At 45.5% G+C, this 11,644-nt stretch overlaps 4 protein-coding genes across 4 annotated transcripts; 2 read left to right on the forward strand and 2 right to left on the reverse strand.

Annotated features, from left to right (window-relative positions):
• Nucleotides 1-306: 306 nt before the first annotated feature.
• On the reverse strand, nucleotides 307-3,558 carry BCIN_08g05780 (hypothetical protein). Its single transcript, XM_001553021.2, has one exon. The coding sequence runs from the start codon at nucleotides 2,510-2,512 to the stop codon at nucleotides 965-967; it is 1,548 nt and encodes a 515-aa protein (XP_001553071.2). The 5' UTR covers nucleotides 2,513-3,558; the 3' UTR covers nucleotides 307-964.
• BCIN_08g05790 (hypothetical protein) lies at nucleotides 2,960-3,475 on the reverse strand (the record flags this gene model as incomplete). The annotated part of the gene is made up of 1 exon (XM_024698304.1): nucleotides 2,960-3,475. The coding sequence occupies one exon, from the start codon at nucleotides 3,473-3,475 to the stop codon at nucleotides 2,960-2,962; it is 516 nt and encodes a 171-aa protein (XP_024550527.1).
• Nucleotides 3,559-5,036: 1,478 nt separating the features above from the next.
• Nucleotides 5,037-9,260, forward strand: BCIN_08g05800 (hypothetical protein). The gene is made up of 4 exons (XM_024694735.1): nucleotides 5,037-6,057; nucleotides 6,109-6,255; nucleotides 6,314-6,697; nucleotides 6,748-9,260. Exons 1-4 carry the CDS (start codon nucleotides 5,622-5,624, stop codon nucleotides 8,850-8,852), a joined length of 3,072 nt encoding a protein of 1,023 aa, XP_024550528.1. The 5' UTR covers nucleotides 5,037-5,621; the 3' UTR covers nucleotides 8,853-9,260.
• An 871-nt stretch (nucleotides 9,261-10,131) lies between these two features.
• On the forward strand, nucleotides 10,132-11,553 carry BCIN_08g05810 (hypothetical protein). The gene has a single exon (XM_001553025.2). The coding sequence runs from the start codon at nucleotides 10,290-10,292 to the stop codon at nucleotides 11,343-11,345; it is 1,056 nt and encodes a 351-aa protein (XP_001553075.1). The 5' UTR covers nucleotides 10,132-10,289; the 3' UTR covers nucleotides 11,346-11,553.
• The last annotated feature ends 91 nt before the right edge of the window (nucleotides 11,554-11,644 follow it).

The raw sequence follows: 11,644 nt of genomic DNA on the forward strand, positions 1-11,644 counted from the left end.
AGCTGGGTATATAAAACTCATGGAATTTCGCAACTAGAATCTTCGGCTGCGAGACATGCGAGGAGGGCGTACCATGGTCATCATCAATCACATCATCATAAACTTTCATTCTCTTCGTTCTTCTATACCTATGCCTAACCCTAAGCCCATCCCCATCCCTACGCCTACGCCTACGCCTACGCCTGTGCCCATGTATGCTCATACATGTATAGATAGATAGATACATAGATAGATACATTTCGCACGCTCGCTCGCTCGCTCTCTAAGAATTCTTGAGAAGCAAAAGAAGCAAAAAAAGAAGAAGGATAAGGAGGGAAAGAAAGGAAGAAAGAAAGAAACAAACAAAATGAAAATAAAATAAAAGGATTGTTCTTCGTTGAACTTTTTTTTTATCTGTCTGTCTGTCTGTCTTTGCTTGTAGTAGTCTGTCTGTATTTCGTCGGTCGGTCGGCCTGTCTTTCTGTTTGTTTTTTTCTGTCTTTTTGTCTTTCTTCAAGTGCGTCTATATTGTCCGTCTCCGTCTGTCTGTCTGTCTGTCTATCTATCCATTCATTTTTCCGCACACCCCTCCGCCCCCGGCCTGCCTAGTCGACTTCGTAAGATAAGATCAGGTTCGGTGTTGTAATGTATTGTAACGAGATGCGATGTGATGTGATGTGGTGTGGTGTGATTTCGTTTCATTCGGTTGTCATAGTTATAGTCATAGTCATGTCGTTTTAGAAGTCAAGAGGAAGAGGATGAAGATGAAGATGAGGGAGGAGAAGAAAAAGAAGATGAAGAGGAAGAAAAGAGACATGAAGAGGAAGAAGAAGACGAGAAGAAATTTGCAAGAAACAAGTATGTCTGAATCGAAGGAGAAAGTATCTTAAAGTCTTCTCATCTTCATCCTCATCTTCATCCTAAACATCACCCCCAATGCCCGGTCAGCTTCGACCAAGCCAAAGCAACTAAGCTAAAGCACTTTCTAAACCACAGCTTCTTCATCAATCCCTCCGTTTTTCTTGATAACCTTATCCGCCTCCTTCTCAAAATCTTTTAGAACTTGCGCTTCCGAACTTATACTTCTACTTCCCTCCCCCTCTACACCCCTATGATTATCCGCCATGCCGCTCTCTCTTCTTCCTTCCGCTAGACTCGTATTATCAATCAAATCCCGCGCGCGATCCGAGACGCCAACTATTTTATCCTGTTCCTCGAATCGATCGACGACTTTACTCTTGCCCAGCTGTCTTCGATCTTCCTCGCTTGTTTTTCCGGTTCCGAAGACGCGGGCGAGCTCCGCGCATGCTTCTTCGTAGCAGCGATCTGCAGCTTTGGGGAAACTGAGGGGATTGGGTTTTTTATCGAAGGCGTGAGGGACGCAATTTATCAGGCCGCCTTTGACGGATTTGCCGATTGCGGAAGAGGAGAGGCGTTCGCCAAAGGCGATACCTTCTGCGTTTAGCATGTCATATTCGCAGGTGTAGAGGACGATGTCTTGGGGATAGGCGTCGCGGAGAAATCCATCTGTGGCTGCTGCTGGGGAAAGATAGGGATCACGGAGGTCGATGGACTCGATGGGGTTCATGTAAGATTGATCGAAGAGACGGGTGAGCATTGGAGGGAGGTTCTTTTCTGGAGCGGGGTTTGTAGCTCGTTTTTCATCGCGGGTTTGGCGGAAATCGGTGGGAGGGTAGAAGGAGACTATGGCGCGGATGGCGAGGTCGGGGATTTCTTGGGCGATTTCTAGGGCGGTGGGTTCGAGAGAGGGGATTTTGGCAATGGATGTGGTGGATTGGTTTCGGCTTTGAGATTCGCCTTGATATGGGTTGGGGCGGAGATGTGAAGTAAGTGAACTTGATGATGCGGCCGCGCCGGAAGAATCGTACTTTACTTTATCGAGATCTTGTCGACTTACATTTGTAGAGGGCGTTCCATCTGCATGTGTGGTTGCACTTGTCAAGTCTGCGAGTGTGCGTTTTCCCGCATCTTGTCTTAAATCGTGCAGCATTAGTGGAACTGTGAATGCAAAGTTTCCGCCGGCGCTGAAGCCAGATAGCGCCATTCGATGAGGATCTAATCGTAATTCTTCTGCGTGTGCGGCTAGATATATCACGGCATCGGTGCCATCTTCGACTCCCACACTAAATGGATACTCAGGCGCAAGACGATATTCCACGCTGACGAATACCGCATCGACGGTATGAATGACCGCAGAAGCCCATCTCGCATCATCGGTTCCTGTTCCCAAAGTAAAGCCTCCTCCGTGATAATTTACCACGACGGGAAATCGACGCTGATCCTCATCTGAGCCTTCGATATATGATTCTGGAACATAGAAAATGAGGTTGAAGTATCCCCCGCGGGGACATAATCTCGAGGGGATTCGGATTTTGAAATTAGGAGCTGGAGGTTTGGGATCTGCAAAATGATGAAACTTCATGCCAATGGCCATAAGGCCTCGCCATATTGTGGCCTTCATGTTTAAATGCCAATTGGAATCTGAATCTGAGTCGTAATATTCGTTTGGCATTAAAGAGTCCTGTTGTAAGGACGAGGTGGTGAGATTTGAGATAAGACTTGAGAGAGATAAGATACAGAAGTCGTGGATATGGCGAAATGGGCAGAGAGGTTAATGTAAATACCCTCCGTGAGAGCTACCCGAGTAGAAGTCGAAAAACTAGACGTCGGTGGAGTGCAAGACAAGAGTTGACAAGAGGTTAGAACGGCTTGGATGGTGATATTTGTGGATAAAATCAAGGGTTCAAGGATTTATGATGTTCATATACGGGTAGATGATGAGCGATGAGCACTGGGCACTGGGCGCTGGGCAACGATGAGGAGTGATGGGATGAGATGAGGGGTGAAGAGTGAAGAGTGAAGAGTGGAGAGTGAAGAGTGAAGAGCGAAGAGCGAAGCATGAGGAGAAAGAGGATTGTCAGTTAGTGAAATGTCGTCGGCTTTATTATTCTTATTGCTATCACTGCGCCTGGTCTTCTATTTTGGCGTGATGTGTGGTTTGTAACGAGTTGGGCATGTCACTGGGGTCTGTCATTTGGATGCCCGTACCTGTACTCACCCGCATACATACACGCATGGAAGAAAATGATTTGAATTGATTTGAATTGCATACATTCTTTTCCCTTCTCTTCTGTCGCGATGCTATCAACATCTTATGTGTCTGCCCTTTGGCCGTCGACGCATACAGCATACATTCATCCGTACGACCATGGCATGGATCCCGGCGTCCAATTCGTGGGAAATCCATAGAGAGAGAGAGAGGTAAGAAATAATTCTTGGAGGGGACAATGAAAGACGTCATTGTTGTCAAATGGTCTAGGTTCTGGAGAGGGGCTGTGCCATGCAAAGATGTCTGAGAATTGTGGCGTGATATTTGGATTGTTTTCAGTGTGTCTGATGCTTTCACGTGCTCAAACGCGTGGCCATGTAAGTGCAAGGAATGTGACAAAGATAATAGCACGTGACTCACTAGCATATATCAAAGAAAGGAAAATGTCATCGATGTCGCTCCGCTAGCCCTCCGGGAGCCACTGCCGTGGAGGCTTTCTCGCTTTGCTCGAGGACTAGATCGTCAAGAGAGTTGATATATATATATTCATCTATTTATGTTACGGAAGCACGTGAACAGTGAAAATATCTGGACTTCCGAATAACCAGTTTTGATAAAGCCACAATCTTGGCAGGCACGGATCTCCATAGTGATGAGTCTGTCATGTAATATCATGATCTGCGTTGATATTCTGTTTTGCCATGATTTACCAACTCTGTCGACTGTCCCGGCATCTCACTCTGTACGTGACAATGTATGCATTGGAGGCGCGAAAAGGAGGCCGGAGATAATTGTCCGGATTACTCGAGCATCTGTGCTGGGGTTGTGGCTGGTGGCTGATCCAACTGTGGCAGTGATGAGCCTTGAGCCAAGAAGTAGCTGAAAATCGAAGGGAACATGAAATATACCATGTGTTTCCCTTGTGTCATATTCCCACTCTCCAGCCACTTCCCGATTGACTCGACGACAGAGCAAAGTCGGATCGGGATGGAGGTCAGGTAATGTAATGCAGGTCACATAGGTAACATCAGCCACTCCATTCTCTTCATATAATTCCATTCTTACCCTGCGAGCCACCGCCCACTCCGGAGTCGAGTACGGCGCAAAAGATTGGTTGAGTCTAGAACCATATCTCAATCTTCGTTCCCAAACCGACAATTGTGCGGTGAGACATGCGTCTTGTACTTGAATTCCATGATACTGACCATTGACCATGCGACGCCGAGATCCATTTATTCGCACATCTCTTTTCGACCATGTAACCGATGTAACGGCCACCTCCCGATGTTGATAGCAGCCAAACGCCGAACAAACAAGGATCATTCCAAGTAGTGCTGGGGGGGGACACACACAGTAGTAAACATTGGTGAATCCACCCTTCTGGTTCCCGCGGCTGCATTAATGAAGAAGGATGACAAGAGATGCCAGTAGATGGATGTCCTTTGCGTCGTTTTGTCTCAGTGCAGCGTCTTTTCCTGGGACTTTTTGATTGGGAATTCTGGGCGAATTTCTCTTTTCGCATCGTTGCATTTGCATCCATCCATCTTTTGAGCTGTGACACTTCTACGATACTCATTGCACAGTGACGAGCTCTGACATCATAGCAATGTGCGAGTGGCCCCTCCAAGCACAAACTTCACGCAGAACAGCCAACTAATTGATCAATGCATTCCCAGTCGAGGGCGAGAGGTCTGGACTAAGAGGAGGTTGATGCATCGTTTTTTCCCATCTGCCCAACACGAAGCCAGTCATTGAATTGCGTGTGGATGAATACCAAGAACGGCATGGATCGCGGAATGCTTCGACAGCTAGATTGAATCGGGGGGCATTGGATGGATTCTCCCATAGTAGATGTTTCTCACAAGCTTTGAAGCCTTGCATATTGATGCTTGAATGGGAAACGCCCTGGTCCCCTCCAAGTTTTGGGGCGTTTTCCTAAGGCGTGGTTGGCCTCACCACCACAATAAGAATAAAATGAGAATAAAATGAGAATAAAATAAAAATAAAAATAAAAACTAGTTTTCTTTGATTATCCTTCTCTTCCTCTTTCTCTCCCCCGTCAAGAGGGACGTCAAATACAAGTTTGAGGGTGATAACAAGGAGATCTTATCTGTCTGGCAATCCTCTTCTCTTTCTCTTCCTCTTCCTCCTCCTCTTCCTCTTCCACTATTTACAAAAGCAACCACAATCCCCCCCCATTCCCTATCACCCCGCATACCAGCCTCTTGACTTTTCTTTCATCAATCGCCAATCAAAATCCAACGAGATCCAACTTCAAGGTTGACTCAACAATCACAGTCACAAAAAGAGAGTGTGCGCGCGAGAGAGCTTATCCTCCAATCTCACTCCGTGCCTCCGGCTGTTCCGTCAGCAGCCAGCTTTGATTCGACGCTCAACTAATAAGTGCCGACATTGTATGGTTAAATACTCCCAAACGCATCTCTCGGTATTAATCATCGCACTGCAGTTGAATCTGCAACTTACTCGCGTGTAAACTTTATATCTATTTATTAATTACTTTCCGTTCAATTTCCACACAAAGACGGAAAACGCACAAACACACATTCTCACCATGTCGGCCCTCAAGAAGCGCCTCAGTAAATTGATTCCGGATCGCAAGGGCAAAAGCAACGACAACAGCAACAATTCGAGCAACGAAAATGTTCCACAGCTTGCAGGTAGAGAAGGTGGGATTGAAGGTTCCTCTGGATCCAATGGACCTTTGTCGAACACTCCTCAGATCAATGGTGCTCAAACACCGGAGCGATCAAACTCCCGAAGAGTAAGTCGGGAGATTCTTGAGCAGAACAAGGCGAGAAGAAGTATGGACAAGGAACGTGCAAAGGCCGAGAATAAGAAGAAGCAATCTTTGGCAAGAATAGAAGACGAGAAGTTCTTGAAAGAAGGTCCGGCAGCTCTTACACAACTTTATCGACCATATAGTATGATCCAAAGTAAACATTGGAGACATGAGGAGAGAGCTTTGTTCAAGAACATCAATTGGGCTGGTCAGTAGACATTTCCCTGCTGCATATCTTCATCTGCTAATGCTCGAATAGAAATGGATGGACAAATTATTAGTTTCAGAGCTCGAATGCATACTTTGCGAAGAATGTCTGCCAAGCTAGTATTCATCGTTTTCCGTCAACAAACTATGACTATTCAAGGAGTTTTGCAAAGCTTCAAACCTGATGAAGAACAAAATGGTAAGTTCTATTGCGGAAAATGCTATGAGGAATACATCTGATCCGATTTGTTTTGCAGAACATGGTACAATTTCCGAACAGATGGTTAGAACTGTCGAACATTACCCCGCCGAAACGATTGTCGTTGTCCATGCCAAAATTCGAAAATCCCTTCAAACTGTCAAGAATGCTACAGTTCATGATTACGAATTGCAGGTCTACGAAGTTCATAGGGTGGTTCCGTTGACCGAAAACGTGCCATTCACAGTCTACGATGCAGAAAATATCAACAGAGAAAAGGAAGTCGACATGGATGATGATTCTGGAGATGATTCGGTTGCAACAAGTCAGCCAATGTCACCAATTTCAACAGATACACCAAGAGGTCCTCCTTCTCGTGCTTCTACTGATCTTGCACGCAATGCTTTTGCAAAATTGGATGATAAGAATCTGGAGAGTAGAAGTAAGTTTTCTTCTCGAGCTTTATAAGATTTATAACTAATGTCAAAACAGCTTCCATGGATACATCCCATCACCAAAAACGATCCCTCCCACAGAGAGTGAGATTGAACAACAGAATTATCGATTTGCGAACAACTCCAGCACAGGCAATTTTCCGTATTCAATCTGGCATTTGCAATCTCTTCCGATCATATCTCGATACTCAAGGCTTCATTGAGATCCATACACCAAAATTACAAGGAGGGGCTACTGAATCTGGTGCAACCGTTTTTGAGCTCAATTATTTTGGAAGATCTGCTTTCTTGGCTCAATCCCCGCAATTGGCCAAGCAAATGTGTATCGCAGCTGATTTCGAGAGAGTTTATGAAATTGGTGCAGTCTTCCGTGCAGAAGATAGTAACACGCCACGTCATTTGACCGAATACACTGGACTGGATCTCGAGATGGCTTTGGAAGAACATTATCATGAGGCTTTGACTCTTATCGATGGTATGTTCAAGAACCTTTGGAAAGGAATTTACGACCGATACCAAAAAGAAATTGATCTCATTGACCAATTTTATCCACATACCAAGGTCGAATGGTTGGACGAGACTCCAAGAATTCCATTCTCCGTTGGTGTCAAGATGTTGGTAGACTCGGGTTGGGTTGAAGAAGATGGAAGTATACCATCCGAAACCGAGGATCTCTCCACTCGAGCTGAAATTCGATTGGGTGCTTTGGTTAAGGAAAAGTATCACACTGATTACTATATCCTCGACAAATTCCCTGCTTCTGTTCGACCCTTTTACACCATGCCTGATCCAGAAGATGATCGATTTACTAACTCTTTTGATATTTTCATGCGTGGTCAAGAAATTTTGACTGGTGGCCAACGTATTCATGATGCTGAGTTTTTGGAAAAGCGCATGAAGCAAAAGGGTGTCAAGCCAGAAAGTATGTCTGAATATCTCGAAGGTTTCAGATGGGGAGCACCACCTCATGCAGGTTGTGGTATCGGTCTTGAGCGTCTTACATACCTTTTCCTTAGTCTTGGCAATATTCGACTTGCATCTCTATTCCCAAGAGACCCCAAATCACTTCCAGCTGTCCCTCCTACTCTTGTTCTTCGTCACGAGGATGCATCAACACTCCACCCAACATGGGAGAAAGAAGGAAAGGAATTTACTCCCGAGTTGCTTCCATCTTTGGAAAAGTTAATTGCCAATTATGGTGATGCGGCCAATACATCTTGGTTAGACAAGCGATATCATGTGTGGAGACATTCGACTACTGGCGCAGCACAAGGTTATGTTATCCATAACTCATATGCCATTATCGTTGGAGAGCCTCTTTGCGACAAATCTCAAACACCAGCCATCGTTTCTGCCTTCCTCAACTACTTGAACACTGAACATAAGAATTTGAAGCCAATTTGGATGATTATCGGTTCTCGCATTGAAGAATATCTTGGTGAAAAATTCGGTTGGCGTACTTTGTCTCCAGCAGCCGAAGAACGTGCTGATCCTCGAAATAATCCCGCAGCTAAGGATAATGACTTGGCACGCAAAGTTCGACATGCTGAAAAGGAGGGCGTTAAACTTCAAACTCTTCCATTCAATGAACCTGTTCCAGATGACTTCAAAGAGAAGGTCAATGCACGAGTTCAAGATTGGCACAAAAATAGAAAGGGTACCCAGGTACATCTTACAGAAATTAGACCTTGGGTCGATGAGGCTCATCGTAAATACTTTTACGCTCAAGGTCCTGATGGAACTATTCACGCCATTAATGTTCTTCATCAACTCAGTCCTGAAAATGGATACCAAGTTAAATTCTCTCTCGAATTTCCAGGTGCTCCATCTGGTACTGTGGAATCCCTTCTACTTTACTCAATGAAACAATTGAGTGCAGCAGAGCCAGATGTCAAACGTATCACTTTTGGTACTGGTGCTCAACCACATATTGAAGGTGGAAGAAACTTGGGGAAACATAGAATTAAGGCATTGAAAAAGGCCTATGAGACAATCGTTAAGCAAGCAAGATTGTTGGGCAAGAGTGAGTTTAGAGAGAAGATGGGTACATGGAATGATGGAATTTACGTTGCGTATCCTAAGGGAGGTTTGGGTGCTGGTGGCATTAGAGCTTTAATGGGTTTCCTTGAGGAGGATGGTTAGATTTCTTTCTCATGGAAAACTATGTGTGGATGCGATAGGTGTGAAGGGGGGAAAGCTTGTGTGTCTGAGACGAACTTATAATTCTTTAGCAGAAGAAAGTAATTTTGTGAAGTGCGTTGAATGACTGAGTTGGAAGATGGATGGATGGCATGGATGGATGGGAAAGATACCTACATTGCTTTTTTTGTTACCCATTGGGGTTATTTCCTCTGTTACCTTTCATTAATTGTTTACTTTCGATTGAGTCGATAGTAACGAGTCGAAGGCAAATGTAAATAGAATATAACGGATACACTAATAGATGAACCAACCGTGTATTACAAAGTAAACAAAATTAGCTAAATCTCACTCAATCCCAATCCCAATCAACACTAATACCTACCCCTCCCTATCTTACCCGATCTCCCACAGACAAAGAACCCCGCACATCCTTGCGGAATTCAATATCGCACATAGCCTATCCAACAAAGGATCATAAAGAACCCCGCGACACTTTCTCGGTAATCTGAACGGATTCTGATTTTCGATTTTTGGTATCGCCGAACTGGGGTGGGGTCGTCTATTATGTTGGTATGTTTATGTGTGTATACCCGCAAGATACCCGCAAGATACCCGCGCCAAGAATTCTAGGCTTGGAGTGAGGGTGAGGGTGAGGGTGAGGGTGAGGGTGAGAGGGATGTGTAAGCGTGTTGCATGTGTGGATGGATGTGTGTGTGGATGGATTGGTTGATTGGTTGATTGGTTTCGGAATGGGCTATTTTTTGTGTGTATGTGTGTGTATGTGAGGCATGAGAGGGTATGGGATGAGATGGGATGGGATGGGGTAACTAAGTGATTATTCGATGTTTCATTTCGTTCTGTTGGTTGTTTTTTTTTTGTTTTCTTTTTCACGGGTAGGTTTGTTTGTTTGTTTGTATGTATGTATGTATGTATGTATGTTGATTATGGGTTATGGGTTATGAGTTATGAATGGATGCATGCATGGATAAGATTGAGGTTTGTAGGGGTAGTGTTGTGATGGGGTTGTTTTGATTTGTTTTGATTTGTGTTGAATGTGTATTGAAGTCGGTATTGAGTATTATGTCTGGCTTGTGCTGATGCCGAGACAGGTGCCCGGGTTTGTCAGATCGGGTCGGATGGGGAAGTTTTTCAATGCGGCGAGGGGAGGGGAGATGTAGAGTCTGGAAAGTCTGGAAAGTCTGGAAAGTGTATAAAGAGGGGAATGAGGAGATGAGATTTGTTTTCGGTATCTGAGATTATATTTCTTTGTTGGAACTTCGAAGGCAGTTAAGGTTACTTGCTTGTGTGTTTCTATATACATGTATACATACATCGATACCTACTCAAAACAAAATACACGACTAATCCTCGATTAGTTCGCATTTCAGATCTCCAAAATAGTCAATCAAAATCCAACATTTCATCATCACAATAATCATGCCATCCAGCCCTCTCTCTCACCCTCTCCCCCAAACCATCAAAGCGCTCCTCCAACCCGATATCCACAGCCCCAAACTAATCCTCGCCACGATTCCCACCCCCGTCGCCACTCCCGGAACCACCGAACATCTCATCCATGTACGCTCCACCTCTCCTTGCGCAGGCGAACTAACCTGGACCGCCAACATCTCCGCCTACGCCTCTCTCCTCCCCACACTCTCCCCCTCCTCCGTAACTGCAAAACTGCAAATCCCCTGCTACGACCTCTCAGGAACCGTTGTTACCGCGCCTCCCAACTCGCCTTTTCCTCCCGGCACAGAAATATACACTCGTACTTCTTTCGCGCGATCGGGAAACGCACGCGCCTACACCATCGCGCTCACTTCCGAACTCGCCCGCAAACCGAGTAATCTCTCCTGGGAAGAAGCAGCCAGTGTACCACTGAGTGCATTTACGGCATGGCAGGCACTGTATTTACATGGCGGCATGCGCTGCGTGTACGCGCTCGATGCGAAGATAGAGAATGAGGGGAGGACGGTGCTGATTAATGCGGCGTCTGGAGGGGTGGGTACGCTGCTAGTGCAGTTTGCGAAGGCGGGGGGGATCGGAGAGGTGATTGGGGTTTGTTCTGCGGGGAATGCGGAGATGGTTAGGGGGCTTGGGGCGGATGAAGTGCTGGATTATGGGAGGGAGGGGGTGGAGGCGTGGGGGAAGAGGACGCGGAGGAAGGTGGATCTGGTGGTGGATTTACTGGGAGGGGAGAGTCTAGCGCAGGCTTGGAAGGTGGTGAAGAAGGGGGGGAGGGTGGTTAGTATTAAGGAGGATCCGAACGCGAGGAAGCCGGCGGATGGGGTGGCGGATGATGTGGAGGGGAAGTTTTTTGTCATGGAGCCCGAAGGTTGGCAATTGGAGGAAACTGCTAAGTTAATTGAGAAGGGCCAGGTGAAACCTACGGTTGATAGTGTGTGGCCATTGAGAGATTTTGAAAAGGCCTTTGCTATTGTTGAGGGAGGTCATGCACGAGGGAAAGTTATAATTAATGTTAGCGAGTGAAGGGGGAGAGATGGATGAGAGCTCTCTGGGATTGGAAAGATATTTGGATTTGTATACGCATAGGGATAATACGGGAAATGTATTAGTTATTGCCACATTTCTATTTGAATATTAACTGGACACTCACCTCACGATGTAAATCATCTGAAGAAGAAGAATAGATTATACAGCGAGGAGAAACATCAATACCTGATCAAATGCTCAATCATGAACCCAATACTTCGCTTCAGAGCTCCCTTTCTCCCTGCCTTGAATTCACTTCAAACATTTCCCTCGATAAAGCATCACTTTAAGATTAT

Source organism: Botrytis cinerea, chromosome 8 (genome assembly GCF_000143535.2).
Source record: "Botrytis cinerea B05.10 chromosome 8, complete sequence".
In the NCBI taxonomy this organism is placed as follows: Eukaryota; Fungi; Ascomycota; class Leotiomycetes; order Helotiales; family Sclerotiniaceae; genus Botrytis; species Botrytis cinerea.